This window comes from Mirounga angustirostris, unplaced genomic scaffold, assembly GCF_029215605.1.
Source record: "Mirounga angustirostris isolate CCGP_5_RB_7025 unplaced genomic scaffold, mMirAng1.0.hap1 SCAF_2, whole genome shotgun sequence".
In the NCBI taxonomy this organism is placed as follows: domain Eukaryota; kingdom Metazoa; phylum Chordata; class Mammalia; order Carnivora; family Phocidae; genus Mirounga; species Mirounga angustirostris.
In genome coordinates, this window is record NW_026991710.1 from 68902513 (window position 1) to 68925272 (window position 22760).

Consider the following 22760-nt stretch of genomic DNA (forward strand, 5'->3'; position numbering starts at 1 on the left):
GAAAGCTACTAAGCTAGACTGTGAGTTCCTAAGGGCAGGGAAATGTTTCCCTCATTTGTGCATCTTAGTTTTGGTGCAGTGCTCAACATATGACTGGGATGCAATAAGCATTTGTTACACTGAATTGTGCACGATGGGCATGTGTATATTTTGGGATTTTTTTTAAAAAGGAGGATATACTATGAGAATATACTATTACAAAGTTTATCATGCAAACCTCATTGAATCTGGTAGAGACAGAGAAAAGACATGTTAAGTAACAAACAAGAGCAGAGTTAGAAACTTAAACAGGGCTATCCACCAAATAAGCATTACTACTAGGAATAGAACTGAGATGACCTTGAAATCACAAGGTTTCTATATAATAATTAACATGTGGGCCTTACAGATAACATCACCACCTCTGCAGTATTAGTTTCCTTATCAATAAAGGTTGTATATTGAAAACACTCATAAGGATAAGAGGATGGGTAGGAGTGCCTTAGAGCTGCCCTTGAACTTATATACACAGTAGTTTAGAGGAGATTCTTCTAAGAAGGACAAAAAATTGTGGGGAAGAAACAATCTAGTTTGATTATTTTAGCAACATTGCAAGTAGACAAATAAGGCAGGAATGCAAATTACCGAATAGGTTATGCATCCTAGAGATTAGCCATTTTTAAGACCGCTACACGGCAAAGCTGTTGAACAGAGATTCTCTCTTATGACCTACTCCTATTCTTTCCCCCTCTTTGTATTCTCTTTCTTACTATAAAATTTGGTAAGTTTTCATTGACAGAACACTTTACAATTCCAACATTAACTTCTTCGCTTATCACTTAAGGAGCAGCTCTGAAAGGGGAATGCATTATGTATTTTTTTCTCCCACAGTTTATGGATTACACTACTTTGTGGCATCGTAGACAAATGCCATAATTGAATAATCTCTTCTTTCCAGGATGAAAATATTAAGAAAATAAAATACACCCTCATAAATGCTTACTCCCTTGAGTTAAGTCAGTGGATCTCACAGTATCTAAGAGATCAACTAGGAGAGAAGAAAAAAATTGATAGATTTGGAAGAACTTGACAGAACATTTCACTAGGCCTTTCAAAGAGCACCAGATATGGAATGTCCTAGAAAAATAATTTCTGCTTTTCCCCTGCCTTTCAAAAAGAATTCTCCTTCAGTGGTCTATTCAAGAGACTAACAGTATTTACTGTCTAAAGGGCTCAATGTAATATATGAAAAGAAAAACCTGAGCATAGACTCTACCAGTCAGTAAACAGGTATCTCCTGAAAATGAATTATTCAACTACTCCATCTTTGACACTCAAGAATCCTACATATTCAGTGGATTCTGAATATCCCAATGAATTGAAATCAAGGAGAATGTTTTTCCTCAGTAGAACGATTTGCTAAGGTTAGAGAAAAATGAATTAGTGTCTGAGTGAAGTACATATTTTTCTTAAAGTCATGTAGGGAGAGGGGCCACTAAAAGTAGGTGGCTACATCTATGTACAACAAATATTTTGACAAGCTCCCACCAACACAATACATGGCATCAAAACAATTCCAGTGTGATTCAAAAGATATCTTCACTTTAACAGCTGAGGCACTGGGCATGTGAAATGCAATGCAAGTTATATTTTCTCTAGAAGGCAATTAGTAAATTGCTCACATTTTGCTGCTGAAAGAATACATCAGCATGAACAGATGGAAATTTAGAATTCTGCAAATGGCAGATATTAAAAATTAGAGACATTGATTTAACTTTCACCAAGCAAATGAGAATCACAAAATATGAATTGCTCCTTCTATAATTAAACACATAATTAGAGTGCATCAAATTCACATCTATTGTAGATCATGTTTCTTCCTACTTATTTCTAAATTTATAGACATTCTGAGTATAACAAACCTACTCAGAGTTCAACTCCCCACTAAAAGGGTCTTCTATGACAGCTAGATGACACAAAGCTATTTCTCAAATTAAGCATGCCAGGGTGTTGCCCTAGCTTTTTCACAGCATGCTGTATGCTGTAATAATAAGAAATCATAAGACTCAAAGAGGTAGTCCTTGTGTCAGGACAGATGGAGATAACAGCTGAGAGAGGGATCCAGCCAGTTTATTAACTCTGTGTGAGTAGAACAAATCATATTTAAAAGAATTCATAGGAACATTTAGTCTGAGAAACAGAATTTAAACGATCGCAGTTTTCGAATGGAGAGAAGAGAGTAATGATACTTCACCTTCCAGCATCACTCAGCAACCTCTTTGTCTTTCCAGCTCCTGACAACACAGGGTCACCCGTGAATTGAACACAGATTACTGTATAGACCAGACCAGTGAAGGGCACTGGGGAAATATTTAGACTGATTGCCCAATTTAAAACATCGTAGTGAATGCTATATCATACTATGGAAATGAAATCCCTAACATTAAATATTTCAGGTCCCATTTTTAGTAATTCTTTTCCTTGCTCTGAAATGAGGTAGGTTGTTCTACTTGTAAAAATATTTAAGAGAACTTACATATAATTTTTGTTCAATATTTTTAAATTGCTAGAAACAACCTGAGAAATCTTTTTGAGAGTAATTCTCTTTATAAAAGCTCCATATAGGACTTCCCTGAGAAAACTCAATTCATGTGCTTTATCATATACAGATATGTCTGGTTGTAAGTGTGAAAGAAAAAACTCTGTAAGTTTTCCAATTTAATTTCAAGGAGAAAAAACATGATTGCAAGGATCTAAAAAAGGGGGGGATTTTTTTTTTTATTTCTTACTAAAAGTGGGTGTGCCCATATAGCATCAAGAAGCAAACTCGACATTAAATGCATTCTGCTAGACTCAGAGTGTATATAAATTTAAAAATAAGAAAAAATATGGGTGGCCATGAATATGAATTTGATGCATCTACTGTTCAAATAGTTCATCAGTAGTTGTCCACTTTTTGGCAATAAACCACTGAATAAAATGTATATGTGCTTGCTTTAAATATTTTATAATCTCTTTATTAAATCAGTCAAGTTTAACACTGTTGTGCTAAACATGAAGTATCTAGAGGGATGAGATAAATGAGTTATAAAGGAAAACTGTTTTCTGCATAGGCTGTGTCTCTCCCATTGAGAGGAAAGGGGATTATCTTCTTTGTAGCTGACATTTCTCTGTGGTGAGTCATATCAAAAGGTTAGGGCATGTCCTGAAGACAGCTTCGGAAGAAGTAATCTGAAATCTGAAATTCAGAAACCACTGTTTTTGTTTCCTGATTTCCCCCACGGGATACAAACACATGCTTAAACAGTTAATAGATGTTATTTTTGTTTGCCTTGAGAGTGCCTGAGAAGGAAGCACTTTGGAAATAAAGTGTATTATAAAACATTTAATAGTAGCTCTCAAACTATAGAAAAGACCTTTTAAATATTTAAACAAATATAACCTGCAACGTTTGAGTTATTTAAGAATTTTTTTTGTAGTAATCTAAAAATTTTTGTTGAGGATGAAAAATTACATTTCACCAAAATAATAAGAAAACTAGTGTCTTAATATTTAAAAAGTCATTGCCTCCATTGCTTTGCATTAAAGAAAAAAAGACAAATGATGCTATGTCTCTGAGTATGACTGAGGATTTTATTAGTTTTTACTATAAAATATATTCAAGAGAATAAAAAGTAGAGAATGAGAATAATCCCCCACCATCATCCTCAACCACTTGAATTTTGTCTGAAGGCTCCAGATAGTTAATATATTTATAGATGAATCTTTAAATGTCTTTCCATTACTTAGTATGCCAACTTCAGGATTCTTTGATTATTCAATAATAATCTATGCATTTCAATTACTAAAACCTGTCAGGGCATTGATTTATATTCAAAGCCAAATAGTTTTTTTTTTTTTAAATCATAGCTAGAGATAGATGAGCATGATTTGTTAAGTATAATTCAAAGCAACCGATGCACGTCTAGTTAAAGATTAGAAGATAGTCATTGACGACTTAGTTATAACTGGTTAACATTAACAGGGACAAGTTATTACAGATTCTTCTTACATTCAGAAAATTATACACTAAAGAAGTTAAATAGTCAAATAAGATAGATAACCCATATTTGGAAGAATTATGTCCAGAGATGATAAGTTATAAGATTCCCAATCAATAAAAATTCCCATTAGCTGTTAACAGAATAAAAGCCCACCAACATCAATGAAGCAGGAACCTTGTTTTTGTTTTTAAATTTACGGCTGAATCACCAGCACCTGTAGGTCAGTGGGATACAGAATTTGGGTTCAATGAAATTTATGGAATGAATGAATGAATATTAAGCTGTTAACAAATAATCAAGGCCTGTATGAACAGCTCCATAGGAGCTGAATAAAAAAGAGAAAAGGCTGAGAAGAAAAGGAAAGACAAAGAAAGAAGAAATAACAAAGAGGTGGGTGAGAAGAAAGATTGATAAAGGGGTTTGTGTGTGTGTGTGTGTGTGTATTTTACCTAGTTGGCAGTGGCAGAGTAAAATTAAAGCAACCTAAAGGAAAACAGATGGATGAATCCCTCATTCTCCACAAGCATACATTGTCCAACATTGGTTTAACAAGGTTTAGCCTCCTCATCAATCATATAACAAACAACTAAAAAAGTGACACCAACATATAAAAGGAAGAAAGTATGCACATTCAATTAAAAACCCAATGAGAACTACTCTTATGCCAAGACTATCAGATTGGCATAGTACTTGTGATTCCTTAGAAAAAAATCACAAAATACTTAAGAAAATGAAATAATTATTAAGGGTTATTAGAAGTAATGTTTACTTTATTTTTACCTAGTGAAGCCCCTGAGCACCTCTTCTGATCTCCAAAGTTTTGTACCTTCCAGATTAAGTCAGTTTTACTTCAATTTTACTTAGTCAGAATTTTGGAGCTATGAATGAGGAAAGAACAGATAGGTAAGAGCCAGCCCTCACCCTATTTGCCCACAGATACTGTCTTCACCTTTCCTTTTACTGCTCTGTGTCTCAGAGGCTAGCCCCTGCAGGCTGCATTTCCCAGGCTCACCTATTAGCTGACTTAGGGTTTGTCTAGCTGACAGGAAGGAGACACTACTAGGAGATGGGGGGAGTGGAGAAAAGCCAGGCTAGTTCTCTTGATTCCTCTTTCCAGAAGCAGCTGTAGCTCCTCCGTCTCTGTATGTCTGACTCACTAGACAGGCCATCACTACCGAGGCCTGGGCTCCAGTAAACAAGATCCTCACTCTAGGGTTGGTAGTAGCTTCCTACAATTGCTAATCTCTGGGTTGTTCCAAGAGTACTTGCTCTTGACTTTTACATTCAAATCAGAAAATATCCTTAGCTTTGCACTGTTCAAAATGCCCTCTAGTGTGGCATCTATTCAAACCTCTGACGTCAGACCACATGTCTCTCCTGAACTGTTACCTGCCTGTCTCATCTGATTTGTCCACAAATCGGAATCAGCTCTCACCCTGAATTGCTCAAACCAAGCTCTGGAACCTGCCCTACTTTGACCACAGGCTTCTGATTCTCTTCTCAATGCTTTCTGACCCCATGCTTAGCCCTATTCTACTTTCCTCATCATGGTTTCTGGTCCTGTGTTCCTGCAGCTGATCACAAATGGATGATATTCTAAATGTTGGTATTTGCTGAACAGCAGCACAAAACCATTCCACAATGATCTCTAAGCTCTCATTTAAAATTTACCTTGAACAACAAAAAAGATTTACCTTGAACATATTTCCAGATATATGCAACATTAAAATTCATATATCTATTTGCAAATGGTATACCTGATAAGTAGTTAATATCCAAAACATATAAAGAACTTCTACAATTCAACCAACTCAACATCAAAAATAAAACAAAACAAATAATCCAATAAAAAAATGGGCATAGGACCTGAAGAGACATTTTTCCAAAGAGGATATATAGATGGCCAACAGACACATGAAAAGATGCTCAATATCACTAATCATCAGAGAAATGCAAATCAAAACCACAATGAGATATCACCTCAACACCTGTCAGAATAGCTAAAAGGAACAACAAAAGAAACAGCAAGTGTTGGACAGGATATGGAGAAAGGGGAACCCTCATGTACTGTTGGTGGGAATGTAAATTGGTGCAGCCACTGTGGAAAACATTACGGAGGTTCTTAAAAATTAAAAATAGAAATACTAGAGGTGCCTGGGTGGCTCAGTTGATTAAGCTTCCAGCTCTTGGTTTCAGCTCAGATCACGATCTCAGAGTCATGAGACTGAGCCCTGGTCTGGGTCCCCACTCAGCAGGGAATCTGCTTCCCCTATCCCTCTCTCTCTGGGCTCCTCCCCCTGCTCATGTAAATAAATAAATCTCTCTCAAATAAATAAATAAATAAATCTTTAAACAAAATAGAAATACTATTTGATTCAGTAATTGCACTACTTGGTATTTGCCCAAAGAAAATGAAAACACTGATTTGAAAAGATAGATGAGCCCTTATGTTTATAGCACTATTATTTACAATAGCCAAAATACAGAAGCAACCTAAGTACCCACCAACAGACAAATGGACAAGGAACATGTGGTGTGTACACACACACACAAGAATATTACACAGCCATGAAAAGGAATGAGATATTGTCATTTGAGACACATGAATGGACCTAGGGGATATTATGCTGAGTGAAATAAGTCAGAGAAAGAGAAATACCATGTGATCTCACCTATATGTGGAATCTAATAAACAAAAGAAATGAGTAAAGGAATAAACAAACAAAAAGCAGAAACAGACTAAAAATGAAAAAAACAAACTAATGGTTGCCAGAAGGGAAGGGATTGGGGGTTGGGCAAAATGAAAGAAGGGGAGTGGGAGATCCAGGCCTCCAGTTATGGAATGAATAAGTCATAAGGACAAAAGTACAGCACAGGGAATATAATCAATGATATTCTAATAGCATACGGTGACAGGTGGTAGCCACACTTGTAGCGTAACCACAGACTTGTGGAATCACTATGTTGCACAGCTGAAACTAATGCAACATTGTGTGTCAACTATACTTCAATTAAAAAAAAAGGAAGTGGGACTTCAAAAAATAAATAAAAGAAAATTTACATATCTATGTTATAAGAAGATTGAAAAAAATGCATATTTCCTGTATGGTTGATGATCCTTTCATGTGCTTTCTTTGATAATGACTGATAAGATACAATGGCAGACAAGAAGACGGCTAAAACAATGTCAGTAACTCTCCTCAAAGAGGAGGAAATCTGTGATGGTCTTGTAATAAAAGAGCTTAACATAGTCAGGTTAGCTTGTTCCTATAAATCCTTTTACTGGAGGCAAAAAATAACATAGTCCCTAAAGGAATGACATAGTAAATAATAATATCAATAAAACATTTAAAACTCTATTAATTACCTTATGTTACAAACAGTAATGTGTGACATTACTGACTATTCTGGGCTTATATTTTCTAAGTGGTTGTTTTAATTGAACTTCAGTGCTAAAACATGTGTTACTCTGTTTCCGGGGTTATACGCTCACTGGGAATCTGAAGACCAGGTTGTTTAACTCAGGATCTGTACAGGCAAATTAAATTCCCACCCAGCCTGTCCCAATTCCCAGATTAATCTTGAATTAGGTAAGAAATAATAAACAAGCTCAGCACAACCTTGCTTCCTTAATCACATTCTACCCAAACTAACTGGATTAGTCACACCTTCTCTTTGGTCTCTATAAGGATGACATGTGTATTTATATTCTCAACCAAAATATTTCCAGGCTCTCTCCTCAGTCTACTCCTCAGCCCTAAGTCCACATTCCATGCCTCTGTTCCAGCATTCCCTCCTGTAACTTTGACTTGGCTACCATACAGAAGGCCATGTGTTGCCTGCCGCCACTTTTCTGGGTTCTCAAGTCCCCAGGGTTTGCCCACTAGGGAAAAGAATTCTTAGATACCAACTGCCTGACTGGTTCAAACTGCCCCTCTGTCCAGATTTCTAGAATAATGTTTTGACCACTGAGGACTGTATCTGAGGCTCTCTGAGACAAAGGCTTCATTCAACACAACAGTGGATTTGGCTAAGCACTGCTGGTCATGAGCCTGGTCCCCAGTATCAGTCTCATCTTAGATGATGGTTCTAGTGTTGGGTCCTGATCCTTCCTTTCTGTCATGAACTGAGAGATAAACAAATGTCCTTCTCTGCCCCCTACATTTTTAATTGGCTTCCTTATGGGGATTACTTTGAGTTTTGATGTCTTTGGTTTGGTAGCTGAACATATCAACTCTCCCTCCCCTCCCTCTCCTGCTCCTGTCTCCCTCTCCCACCCCTAGCAATGCAGAACAACTATAGAAACCTTTCTCAGGGTGCTCTAGATTTCTGAGAGAAGTAAAAGTGTGCTTAAAAAGGGGTCACATTTCATATTCTTCTTAAATTCCCTTTTTATATGCCCTGAAACAGTTAATCAACTTTTCCTTAGTTTGCAGTTCATGATAATGCCCCTAAAATGTCTCTATATCCCTGCCCTCAGAGGTTGCAAAGTGAAAACTGCCCTGTTCTCTAACAGGGTCTCTAAACTCAAGAATCTGGTAGAAATAAGGTAACTGATCCTCACTGTTTCTGTATTTCCCTCTAACAGAGCACAGGGAAGATATTTAAAGTGATTCCCCAAACAGTCCTGAATATCCTCTAGTTTCATAAAGATGATTACAATGAGGATTTATGAACTATATAATGTGCCTCTATCCTCTCCTAATCTTGTAGGAGCTACATAATTTCCAGGGATTATTTTTTTTTATTTTTATTTTTTAAGATTTTATTGATTTATTTGACAGAGAGAGACACAGCGAGAGAGGGAACACAAGCAGGGGGAGTGGGAGAGGGAGAAGGAGAAGCAGGCTTCCCGCCGAACAGGGAGCCCGATGCGGGGCTCGATCCCAGGACCCTGGGATCATGACCTGAGCCGAAGGCAGATGCTTAACCGACTGAGCCACCCAGGCGCCCCGGATTATTATTTTTTAAATGTTGTAGACTACTTCTACAGTTTCTTGGCCAGCTGGTCTTTTTACTAAATATATGTATCTTTCCAAATATCAAAAGGTAGTTGAGCTTTGCATTTAAAAGTCACAATAGTAATAGGAAGAAGAAGAAGAAGAAGAAGAAGAAGGAGGAGGAGGAGGAGGAGGAGGAGGAGGAGGAGGAGGAGGAGGAGGAGGAGAAGAAGAAGAAGAAGAAGAAGAAGAAGAAGAAGAAGAAGAAGAAGAAGAAGAAGAAGAAGAAGAAGAAGAAGAAGGAGAAAAAGAAGAAGAAGGAGGAGGAAGAGGAGGAGGAGATGGAGGAAGAAGGAGGAGGAAGGAGGAGGAGGAGGAGGAGGAAGAAGAAGAAGAAGAAGAAGAAGAAGACAACGACGACAATGACAGAGAAGAATTTATATGATCCTTACTGGCTGAAGTACTGTACTGAGCACTTCATGTACATTAACTCTTTATATTCTCAGAGGTACACTATGCAGTAAGTATGCATGTTCCCTATTCTTAGTTAAGAAAACTGAGTTGCAGAAAGGTTGAAAACCTTGACCAAGGCCACCTAGTAAGTGGGAGAGCAGAAACTTAAACCTACGCCATTTTTCATACCTGTGAAGATGCATTCAACTGAATAAATTGCATTTGTATATAAAGTTTTTGCCCTCTTGGTGAATACAGAACCAGAGTTAGAATGCCTTCCAACTATTTCATGAAAAAGCACTGACACTAAATGTGGCCTCTGCACTCTGTTTGGGGCCCATTCTTTTGTTACTCTGAACATTATTTGAATAAGAAGTAGCTAATAATTTGAGCATTTGTAACTTTAAAACTCTTTATGCGCTATTACAGAGATCATCATTAACCTTGACATTCAATTTTTAAATTTCTCAACTTCATGGTTGCATGAATAATTTTCCCTCTTAGAGTTATGACAGCATTCATAAGCTCTTCCCTTTTCATTTTAGTACTTTGTCACTTTTGGAAACAGGTGATACGACAGCTTGTAGTATGATGAATAGATTAGTACACATAGCGTTTCTCTCCTCTCCTTCTGACTTTTCCTGAAGACATCACATTCTCTTGCAGTTTCTCCTTTACCCTTCTCCACTTGCCTCTATTTTCTTTCAATGAAACATATTTTTCTTTCCTCTCATCTTTGAATTTCCTTCCCTCTATAACATCTTGTGAGTTACTTGAAGGCTGCTTGAGACTGGATATCCTGGATGACTCTAATCATGGAAATTCTGATTATTTGATACTTCCATTTGTTTAGATTATAGAACACGCCAGAGTTTATTTGCAAAAGTCTTGGCAGTCTTGGCAGAAAATAGATCTTTGAAATTATAGCTTTGCCATGCATTCATAAAGAAAGGTCATTTTACTTTAAATGTATGTTCACATGCAGTAACAAAGGCACTATTTCTAAGGGTATTGCAGAAGGCATAGTTGACCACTGCTTCTAGCATCTTTAGGATCTGTCTCTTCCTAGTTGTGACTTGTATTATACATTTTATAGAGTAATGAATTATCCTTGCCCTGGGGTCAGGATTCCGACCTATTCACTGCAACGTGTCTAGATGTAAAACATGTTTACCCTTGTATAACCAATGATCCCAGTCTAAATGTTAAATACCTGTTTGTTCTTCTGTGCATTAACTGATCCCTTTTCCTAAACCTTCAGGCTCTATCAAATCCTTCCCCTACAATTCACATCTTATGTTGTTACTATCCATTCCCCAGGATGACAATATTGAAATGAGGGAGAAAAAGATCCTAGCCATTTTAGCACCCTAAATCTTATCTTCTTATCCTTCAAAGAAATTTTTCATAAAATGTTATATTTAAAAACTCGCTGATGCTATTCATTAATATGTTGTTATAGATTCTAAACAACTGCCTCTTTTATAGGCAACATAATCACAAGTGAATTACAAATGCAGACTTTATGACTCCAATTAAACTCTGGGCCACCATCCGTTTAAAACAAATTACACCGATTACATTAGATGTAAGAAAAAATAAATACACCACATGATTTGAATGATCAAAATAAATGAGAAGCAACAGTTTCAAATAATTTGTTTGTCTAAAATTTTTATCAACATAACCTACTTTCTTGAAAATCATCCAAAAAAATGTTATACTTACCTTTCACATACATATACATCATACTTTCTCTTACATTTCACTACCTCATTCCACCCCAAGAACATCTTTGAAATTATTTCCCAAGAGTGAGAGACTAAAGATGATTCTATCTTTTACCCTTAAAAATATTAGAGTTTTGTCTTGTAAGAATTGAATCAAGTGACTAAAAATTATAAGCAAAGTGAAATTTCAACATTATTGTAACACTGCCTAAGAGAGCAGATCTTAATAAAATGTCACCAAGGACTATTACACCCCAATTTCCACACTTGAGAGACTCAATTATCACTGAAGTGTTTTCTCCAAAATTTTTGAATGAGTAAGGATTGGGCTACTATGGAAAGTAGTTTTTTGAATATTATATTTATAAAGTTCTCCCTAATCCTCTCTCCCATCTGTCAGCTCTTACTTCTCCAATGAAGGATGAAAGGATAAGAATTATGTCAGTTTGAATTTTGCATCTTGACATGGGCAGGCACACAATGAAACAAAAGGAAGCTGAAACAAAGCAAAACTATGCTCAAGCAAGAATACTTTGGGGTACAAAGAAAGATATGAGAAAACAAGTGAAGAGAGTATTTCAAATAGAATGTTAAAAACCAATTCAACCAAAGTAATTTGAAGTTATTTATGTTAAAAAAAATCATTTAGCAGAGTCATTCTAAGAATTTGAGGAGATTTTGATGCTTTGGGGTGAAGATAACATTGCTGATGGTAACATTTAAAAGAGGGACAAAAGGACATTCCCATCAGGAGGCCTATAGAACACACATGGGCAACAACAATAACCCTTTACCTTGGCTCCACACAGAAAAGGAGAAAGGCAAAGACATAAGAAAGAGATTGGACAGAAGATATTGAATGGTTGGAAAGAGAAGAAAAAAAAGTGATGCTTCTGGGAAGATTCCTAAACTCTGCCTAGATTTACAATATGGAGGCTCATCTTACTATGGCAGTGAATTTGGAATAAATCTGAAATACTCTGCATTGGACTACCTAATTTTTCTCATCTAATCCGTGTAAGGTTTCCCGAAGTCACCAATGGCCTGGTAAAAGCTCTATCTGCGAAATGTTTGTAGTGCCCACACTTGACTAATGACAGGCATCTTATCAAGGAAAGAGACGCAAAGCAACTTATTCTCTATTATGATTTCTGCCACTTAGTTTGCCTCAGGAGAGGCTGGGAATTAAACATAAAAAAAGGAGACACTGGAGATGTTAACAATTTAACAAAAACACATGGATGTGTTTCATGGACGGCTAAAGCTTTTTGGACTAAATCATCATCTCTCATGGAAACCCCTGAAAAAGAAAAGCATATAAAATATAGGTGGAAGAAAATAACTCTTAGAGGGGAAGGTAATAACTTTGTGACTTAGGAATCGTATGAAGTCCTTTCTAATTCTCTTGCAGTTTTCACCACTGAGCACCCAGTTACTCTGATTTGTCTGTGGAAGGAAAGTAAATAAGCCTATGCCTTACCGCCTCCACTTCGGCAGGGTCGTACCACACATTGATGTAAGGATGCTGTAAGGCGTCATCCACAGATATCCTTTTTGCTGGGTCAATCACTAGCATCTTTGACAGTAAGTCCCTGGCTTGGCTGGCTGAAACAATGAGTGAGAGAAACAATTAGTAAAATTTTGACTTTGGCAGGAAATTTTGTTGAAGGGGGAGGAAATTAAGAGAACAAAGATAAACTAGTACCTTCCTTCCAAACATCGAGCAACTTTACCAAGTGACTAGGGAAATGTAAAATGAAACAAGGAAATATTTTTTTATTCATCCGATTGAAAAAAATAAAAGATGGTATAATATTTACTAACACCAGGTGAGTTCATTCATGTTGGTGGGAGTGTACATTGATAAATATTTTTACAAGGCAAATTTGGACTATCCATTAAAATTTTAAATGTGAATACCTTATGATCCATCAGTTCCACTTTTAGGTATATAGCCTAGAGAAACAATTGTACATGTTCATGAAAAAAATACAGAAAGGATGTTCACTGCAGCATTGGTTATGGAATAAAAAAATTTTTTAAACAGTCTAAATTTCTATCTAGAAAGCAAAAAAAATGAGCTATGGTACAAATGTACCATGGAATCGTAGTTGGCAGTTTAAAAGAATGAGGTAGATCACATGGACATGTTGTTAAGCAACAAAATGAAGTTGCGAGAATAATCCATAGATCATGATACAATTTGTGTACATCTGCCCCTTCCCAGTAAAATTTCCCTCTCTTCTTATTAATGTATATGTGTATAGAAAAGGTCTGCATGAATAATCAACAAACTGAAAATAATAGTTACCTCTGAGGAGGGGAGAATATATATATCTCATGTAATTAAAAATAAATGTGAAAGAGGGGCACCTGGGTGGCTCAGTTGGTTAAGCGACTGACTTCAGCTCAGGTCATGATCCTGGAGTCCCTGGATCGAGTCCCGCATCGGGCTCCCTGCTCAGCGAGGAGCCTGCTTCTCCCTCTAACCCTCCCCCTTCTCATGTACTCTCTCTCTCTCATTCTCACACTCTCAAATAAATAAATAAATAAATCTTTAATAAATAAATAAATAAATAGATAGATAGATGATAGATAGATAGATAGATAGATAGATAGATAGATAAATAAAAATAAATGTGAAAGAATGAAGTTTTTTAAAAAGAAGCAGATAAAGTGGATGTAGATTGCTCATTTTAAAAGCTTTTCTGAGATGGAAAAAGAGGATAAAGCAGTGTCTAGAGAGAGGCAAGGAGATCAGGGGTGATTTTTTGAGGAAGGGAGAGATGATGAAGTCTTTAACAGGAGCAAAAGCTTCAAGGATAGAGAGGAGGGGCCAGATTTGAAAGAATCCATACATCTCAGCAACCATATTGATATGGGTGATCTAGCTCAGTTTTTAAAATACTAAATGTCTACTCTGTGCCAGGGACAGTGTGAGGTGCCAGAGATGCCAAAAACAAAAATTAAATGGTGAAAATCAGTAAGTATAATTATTTCATGACAATGCGAAAAGACACTCAGTTTTCAATCTCTAAAAACATAAAATTTTACAGAAAATACAGTTCCAACCTGATCTGAAAATTTTATGGGGAAAATAACCTATTTGTTCCACAACTCCCCTTAATGGCCCAACAGGGCTATATTTATTCATTTCATTGATTCAGAGATCTCTTTGATTTGTAACTGATTTTATACAGAGAGACACACACACCCACCTCCCACACTCCCATCAAACCCCCCATCTTTCTGCTCCTACAAAGTGTAGGGGTTGGAATGGGCTCCTCATCAATAGGGGCATGGACTACAGTAATAGAATTGTTACTCTCTACATTGTTTCTCTCTAAGAAACAATGACCAATACTATTTGAAGGGAACAAAATGAAGAGGAAGAAAAGGTTTCAATTCCTCCTGTCTCATTCTTTTATTTGCAAGTAAACGTCTTATGCTCTTTTTAAGTAAAAATAAATTCTTCCCTCTGATTATTCATATAATTCTTTATAATTTACCAGTTTTTATATTAAAATTATCTTAGTTATAAATATATAAACTAGTGTATCATTTATAAAAATAATAAAATCATAGAGATTGAAAATGGATTAAAAAAATAAATAAAACCAAGAGAGTGGGAATTATGAAGAGTGGTGTTTTATTTAATAGTTTTTCTACAAGTGCTGTCATTATCTCAAATAATTTGATCAGGGCTTTTATCATCCCCATGTTGTTACACTACAGGTGTCTTCATATAAAGGGATTACTTTTGCCTGACATGTCAATTAGCATCATAAAGACATTAAGTTTTTCAAAACTCTATTTGGAGTATTAACTCTTCTTCAATCCGTGTATAGGCAGTGTTGATCTTTTTTTTTTCCCTCTGTCAAAGCATTTTTTATTGTTATGTTAATCACCATACATTACATAATTAGTTTTTGATGTAGTGTTCCATGATTCATCATTTGCGTATAACACCAAGTTCTCCATGCAGTACATGCCCTCTTTAATACCCATCACCAGGCTAACCCATCCCCCCACCCCCCTCCCCTCTAGAACCCTCAGTTTGTTTCTCAGAGTTCATAGTCTCTCATGGTTCATCTTCCCCTCCAATTTCCACCCCCTTCATTTTTTCCTTCCTGCTATCTTCTTTTTTTTTTTTTAACATATAATGTGTTATTTGTTTCAGAGGTACAGGTCTGTGATTCAACAGTCTTACACAATTCAAAGAGCTCACCATAGCACATACCCTCCCCAATGTCTATCACCCAGTCATCCCATGCCTCCCACCCCAACCACTCCAGCAACCCTCAGTTTGTATCCTGAGATTAAGAATTCCTCATATCACTGAGATCATATGATACATGTCTTTCTCTGATTGACTTATTTCGCTCAGCATAATACCCTCCAGTTCCATCCATGTCGTTGGAAATGGCAAGATTTCATTCCTTTTGATGGCTGCATAATATTCCATTATATATATACCACTTCTTCTTTATCCATTCATCTGTCGGTGTACATCTTGGCTCTTTCCATAGTTTGGCTATTGTGGACATTGCTGCTATAAACATTGGGGTGCACGTACCCCTTCGGATCCCTACATTTGTATCTTTGGGGTAAACACCCAGTAGTGCAATTGCTGGATCATATGGTAGTTCTATTTTCAACTTTTTGAGGAACTTCCATACTGTTTTCCAGAGTGGCTGCACCAGCTTGCATTCCCAACAACAGTGTAGGAGGGTTCCCCTTTCTCTGCATCCCTGCCAACATCTGTTGTTTCCTGACTTGTTAAATTTAGCCATTCTGACTGATGTGAGGTGGTATCTCATTGAGGTTTTGATTTGGATTTCCCTGATGCTGAGAGATGTTGAGCACTTCTTCATGTGTCTGTTAGCCATTTGGATGTCTTCTTCTTCTTCTTTTTTTTTTTTTTAATAATGATGCTCACTCCACTGGCTTGTTTTTTTGTTTTTTTAAGATTTTATTTATTTACTTGACAGAGAGAGACACAGCTAGAGAGGGAACACAAGCAGGGGGAGTGGGAGAGGGAGAAGCAGGGTTCCCGCAGAGCAGAGACCGATGTGGGGCTCGATCCCAGGACGCTGGGATCATGACCTGAGCCAAAGGCAGACGCCCAATGACTGAGCCACCCAGGCGCCCCAATTTGGATGTCTTCTTTGGAAAAACGTCTGTTCATGTCTTCTGCCCATTTCTTGATTGGATCATTTGTTCTTTGGGTGGTGAGTTTGAAAAGTTCTTTATAGATTTTGGATACTAGCCCTTTATCTGACATGTCATTTGCAAATATCTTCTCTCATTCTGTCAGCTGTCTTTTGGTTTTGTTGACTGTTTCTCTTGCTGTGCAAAAGCTTCTTATCTTGATGAAGTCCCAATAGTTCATTTTTGCCCTTGCTTCCCTGGCCTTTGGTGATGTTTCTAGGAAGAAGTTGCTGCGGCTGAGGTCGAAGAAGTTGCTGCCTGTGTTCTCCTTTAGAGTTCTGATGGACTCCTGCCTCACATTTAGGTCTTTCAACCATTTTGAGTGTACTTTTGTGTGTGGTGTAAGGAAATGGTCCAGTTTCATTCTTCTGCATGTGGCTGTCCCATTCTCCCAACACCATTTGTTGAAGAGACTGTCTTTTTTCCATTGGACATTCTTTCCTGCTTTGTCGAAGATTAGTTGACCATACAGTTGAGGGTCCCTTTCTGGGTGCTCTATTCTGTTCCATTGATCTATGTGTCTGTTTTTGTGCCAGTACCATATTGTCTTGGTGATGACAGCTTTGTAATAGAGCTGGAAGTCTGGAATTGTGATGCCACCAGCTTTGCTTTGGTTTTTTTTTTTCAACATTCCTCTGGCTATTTGGGGTCTTTTCTGGTTCCATACAAATTTTAGGATTATTTGTTCCATTTCTTTGAAAAAAGTGGATGGTATTTTGATAGGGATTGCATCAAATGTGTAGATTGCTCTAGGTAGCATTGACATCTTCACGATATTTGTTCTTCCAATCCATGAGCATGGAAAGTTTTTCCATTTCTTTGTGTCTTCCTCAATTTCTTTCATGAGTATTTTACAGTTTTCTGAGTACAGATTCTTTGCCTCTTTGGTTAGATTTATTCCTAGGTATCTTATGGTTTTGGGTGCAACTGTAAATGGGATCGAATCCTTAATTTCTCTTTCTTCTGCCTTGTTGTTGGTGTATAGAAATGCAACTGATTTCTGTGCATTGATTTTATATCCTGCCACTTTACTGAATCCCTGTATGAATTCTAGCAGTTTTGGGGTGGAGTCTTTTGTGTTTTCCACATAAAGTATCATATCATCTGCAAAGAGTGAGAGTTTGACTTCTTCTTTGCCGATGTGGATGCCTTTTATTTCTTTTTGTTGTCTGATTGCTGTGGCTAGGACTTCTAATACTATGTTGAATAGCAATGCTGATAGAGGACATCCCTGCCGTGTTCCTGACCTTAGGGGGAAAGCTCTCAATTTTTCCCCATTCAGAATGATATTCACTGTGGGTTTTTCATAGATGGCTTTTATGATATTGAGGTATGTACCCTGTATCTCTATGCTCTGAAGAGTTTTGATCAAGAAAGAATGCTGTACTTTGTCAAATGCTTTTTCTGCATCTATTGAGAGGATCATATGGTTCCTGTTCTTTCTTTTGTTAATGTATCACATTGATTGATTTGCAGCTGTTGAACACTGGAGCCCAGGGATAAATCCCACTTGGTCATGGTGAATAATCCTTTTAATGTACTATTGGATCCTATTGGCTAGTATTTTGGTGAGAATTTTTGCATCCATGTTCATCAAGAATATTAGTCTGTAATTCTCCTTTTTGATGGGGTCTTTGTCTGGTTTTGGGATCAAGGTAATGGTGGCCTCATAAAACGAGTTTGGAAGTTTTCCTTCCATTTCTATTTTTTGGAACAGTTTCAGAAGAATAGGTATTAATCTTCTTTAAATGTTTGGTAGAATTCCCCTGAGAAGCCATCTGGCCCTGGGGTTTTGTTTTTTGGGAGATTTTTGATGACTGCCTCAATTTCCTTAGTGGTTATAGGTCTGTTCAGGTTTTCTATTTCATCCTGGTTCAGTTTTGGTAGTTGATACATCTCTAGGAATGCATCCATTTCTTCCAGATTATCTAATTTGCTGGCATAGTGTTGCTCATAATATGTTCTTATAGTTGTTTGTATTTCTTTGGTGTTGGTTGTGATCTCTCTTCTTTCATTCATGATTTTATTTATTTGGGTCCCTTATCTTTTCTTTTTGATAAGTCTGGCCAGGGGTTTATCAATCTTATTAATTCTTTCAAAGAACCAGGTCCTAGTTTCATTGATCTGTTCTACTGTTCTTTTGGTTTCTATTTTACTGATTTCTGCTCTGATCTTTATTACTTCTCTTCTCGTGCTGGGTTTAGGCTTTATTTGCTGTTCTTTCTCCAGCTCCTTTAGGTGTAGGGTTAGGTTGTGTATTTTTTTTTTTTAAGATTTTATTGATTTATTTGACAGAGAGAGACACAGTGAGAGAGGGAACACAAGCAGGGGGAGTGGGAGAGGGAGAAGCAGGCTTTCTGCTGAGCAGAGAGCCCGATGTGGGGCTCGATCCCAGGACTCTGGGATCACTATCTGAGCAGACAGCAGACGCTTAGCAACTGAGCCACCCAGGCGCCCGTAGTTGTGTATTTGAGACCTTTCTTGTTTCTTGAGAAAGGCTTGTATTGCTATATACTTTCCTCTTAGGACTGCCTTTGCTTCATGCCAAAAATTTTGAACAGTTCTGTTTTCATTTTCATTGGTTTCCATGAATTTTTTAAATTCTTAATTTCCTGGTTGACCCATTCGTTCTTTAGTAGGATGCTCTTTAGCCTCCATGTATTTGAGTTCTTTCCGACTTTCCTCTTGTGACTGAGTTCTAGTTTCAAAGCATTATGGTCTGAAAATATGCAGGGAATGATCCCAATCTTTTGGTACCAGGTGAGACCTGATTTGTGACCTAGGATGTGATCTATTCTGGAGTATATTCCATGGGCACTAGAGAAGAATGTGTATTCTGTTGCTTTGGGATGGAATGTTCTGAATATATCTGTGAAGTCCATTTGGTCCAGTGTGTCATTTAAAGTCTTTATTTCCTTGTTGATCTTTTGCTTAGATGATCTGTCCATTTCAGTGAGGGGAGTGTTAAAATCCCCTACTATTATTATATTGTTGTCGATGTGTTTCTTTGCTTTTGCTATTAACTGGCTTATATAATTGGCTGGGCCCATTAGGGGCATAGATATTTACAATTGTTAGATCTTCTTGTTGGATAGACCCTTTAAGTAGGATATAGTGTCCTTCCTCATCTATTATTATAGTCTTTGGTTTGAAATCTAATTTGTCTGATATAAGGATTGCCATCCCAGTTTTCTTTTGGTGTCCATTAGCATGGTAAATGGTTTTCCACCCCCTCACTTTCAATCTGGGGGTGTCTTTGGGTCTAAAATGAGTCTCTTGCAGACAGCATATCAATGGGTCTTGTTTTTTTATCCAATCTGATATACCCTGCATCTTTTGATTGGGGCATATAGCCCATTTACATTCAGGGTAACTATTGAAAGATATGAATTTAGTGCCACTGTATTGCCTGTAAGGTGACTGTTACTGTATATTGTCTGTGTTCCTTTCTGGTCTGTGTTGGTTTTAGGCTCTCTCTTTGCTTAGAGGACCCCTTTCAATATTTCTTGTAGGGCTGGTTTCGTGTTTGCAAATTCCTTTAGTTTTTGTTTGTCCTGGAAGCTTTTTATTTCTCCTTCTATTTTCAATGACAGCCTAGCTGGATATAGTATTCTTGGCTGCATATTTTTCTCATTTAGTGCTCTGAATATATCCTGCCAGTCCTTTCTGGCCTGCCAGGTCTCTGTGGATAGGTCTGTTGCCAATCTAATGTTTCTACTATTGTAGGTTACAGATATCTTGTCCCAAGCTGCTTTCAGGATTTTCTCTTTGTCTCTGAGACTCGTAAGTTTTATTATTAGATGTCAGGGTGTTGACCTATTTTTACTGATTTTGAGGGGGGTTCTCTGTGCCTCCTGGGTTTTGATGCCTGTTTCCTTCCCCAAACTAGGGAAGTTCTCTGCTATAATTTGCTCCAATATACCTTCTGCCCCTCTCTCTCTTTCTTCTTCTTCTTCTGGGATCCCAATTATTCTAATATTGTTTCATCTTATGGTATCGCTTATCTCTTGAATTCTGTCCTCGTGATCCAGTAGTTGTTTATCTCTTTTTCTCAGCTTCTTTATTTTCCATCATTTGGTCTTTTATATCACTAATTCTCTCTTCTGCCTCATTTATCCTAGAAGTTAGAGCCTCCATTTTTGATTGCACATCATTAATAGCCTTTTTGATTTCGACTTGGTTAGTTTTTAGTTCTTTTAGTTCTCCAGAAAGGGTTTCTCTAGTAACGTCCATGCTTTTTTCAAGCCCAGCTAGTATCTTTAAAATCGTCATTCTGAACTCTAGTTCCAACATCTTACGAATGTCCGTATTGATTACATCCCTGGCAGTCGGTACTGCTTCTTGTTCTTTTTTTGAGGTGATTTTTTCCATCTTGTCATTTTGTCCAGAGGAGAATAGATGAATGAGAGAACAAAATCTAACAAGGTGAAAACGACCCCAGAAAAATATAAACTAAACAAATCAGAAGAGACCTGAAACTGGGGGAAAAGAATGGGAAAGAAAGAAAAAGGAAGAAAAAAAAAGGAAAAGATAAAAAAAAAAAACACAAACAAACAAACAAACAAAACAGAATATGATCAAATATGATCAGGTTGGTGCATAGATCAGTGCCACACAGTAGATTTTGGGCGTATTTTGGTCTGTTAGAAGAAAGTGCCTCCCATGGGCGCCTGGGTGGTTCAGTTGGTTAAGCGACTGCCTTTGGCTCAGGTCATGATCCTGGAGTCCCTGGATCAAGCCCCGCATCGGGCTCCCTGCTCGGCAGGGAGTCTGCTTCTCCCTCTGACTCTCCCCCCTCTCATGTGCTCTCTCTCTCAAATAAATAAATAAAATCTTTAAAAAAAAAAAAAAAGAAAGTGCCTCCCAAAATTTTAAAGAAAGAAAAGCCTATATATGTACAAAAATAAGGGTAAACTTGATGAAAGGATGGAATATGAGTGTAAAAATGAAAATTATAAAAGTAATTGATAAGAAGTTGATTGAAAAAAGAAAGAAGAGGATTTAAAAAAAAAAGGAGAGAATGTGATCAGGCAAGAGACTAGAACAAAACCATACACTAGAGATTTAGGGTATATTTTGGTCTGTTAGGAGAAACTGTATCCCAAAATTTTAAAGAGAGAACAATTTATATATATATATATATACATATATATATATATATATATACCAAAAATAAGGGTAACTACTATGAAGGGATAGAACATGACTCTAAAAATGAAAAATAAAAAGATTTTTTAAAAAAGGGATTGATAAGATATTGGTTGAAAAAGGGAAAAAGAGAAATTCAAAAAAAAAAGAAAATTAAAAAAATTAACTTTGGAAGTCTAAAGTATCAGGAGAAAAAAGCCACGAATTCTATGTGCAGTATTCCCCTAGTGCTGGAGTTCTGCCATTCTCATTGATCGGTAAACTTGGTCTTGGCTGGCTGTTCTTGCTGATCTTCTGGGGGAGGGGCCTGTTGCCGTGGTTCCCACATATCTTTGCCATAGGCAGAATTGCCCTGCCCTTGCCGGGTGCAGGCTAAGTAATCTGCTCGGGTTTGCTCTCGTGAGCTTTTGTTCCCTGCGAGCTTTCCCTACGGCTTTGGAGGACGAAAGTGAAAATGGCGGCCTCCCAATCTCAGCCTCAGAGGAGCCGAGAACTTGGGGCCCCGCTCCTCAGTGAGCCCCCAGAGAAAAGCAGTCAATCACTCCCATCTCCCCAGTCTCTGGCCACACTCCATGTTCACCCAGCCTGTGACTGAGCATTTCTATCTCTGGCACATCACCCCGTGTGGAGTCTCCAAACCCAGTAGATCCCTGCAGTGCACTCCCGCACCACTCCTCCCGGGGGGAGGAAGGGGAGTCTCCCCGGATCTGCCACTTGTTGCGTCCCTGCTGGAAGAGCAGTGGCCCGACTGTGCCGCGGATCACGGTTTATGGCAACCCCAAGCTCAGAGCCCACTCCTCAGCTCCGTTTCTGCAGCCGGCTTCCCCACTCTGATACCTGGGAGCTCTGCTGCACTCAGGCACCCCCAGTCTTCCTGTGACCCCGAGGGTCCTGAGACCACACTGTCCCAGTGAGGGTTCCACCCCCTGCTTAGCCATTGGAGTGACGTCCCTTAGCAGAGTAGACTTCTAGAAGTTCCAATTTTGTGCTCTGCTGCTCTATCACTTGTCAGTAGTGGCTGACGGGGGCTCCCTCCCCCGCGGTCTATCTTCCCGAATATTGCCTCGGATTCACTTCTCCGCATGTCCTACCTTCCAGAAAGTGGTTGATTTTCTGTTCAAAGAGTTCCTGCTATTCTTTTCTTTGATCTACTTTTGAGTTCGTAGGTGTTCAGAATGGTTTGATCCCTATCTAGCTGAATTCCTGGAACCAGATGAAATTTAGGTCTCCTACTCCTCCGCCATCTTGCTCCTCCC

General features: G+C 37.8%; 1 protein-coding gene across 2 annotated transcripts in view; it reads right to left on the reverse strand.

Annotated features, from left to right (window-relative positions):
* The window catches only part of MAPK10 (mitogen-activated protein kinase 10), a 327652-nt gene that overhangs the window by 33568 nt on the left and 271324 nt on the right, over positions 1-22760 (reverse strand). For both annotated transcript variants that reach the window (XM_064584738.1, XM_064584737.1), the window contains one exon: positions 12626-12750. In XM_064584738.1, coding sequence (XP_064440808.1) covers positions 12626-12750 — 125 coding nt within the window. The remainder of the gene's footprint in view (positions 1-12625; positions 12751-22760) is intronic.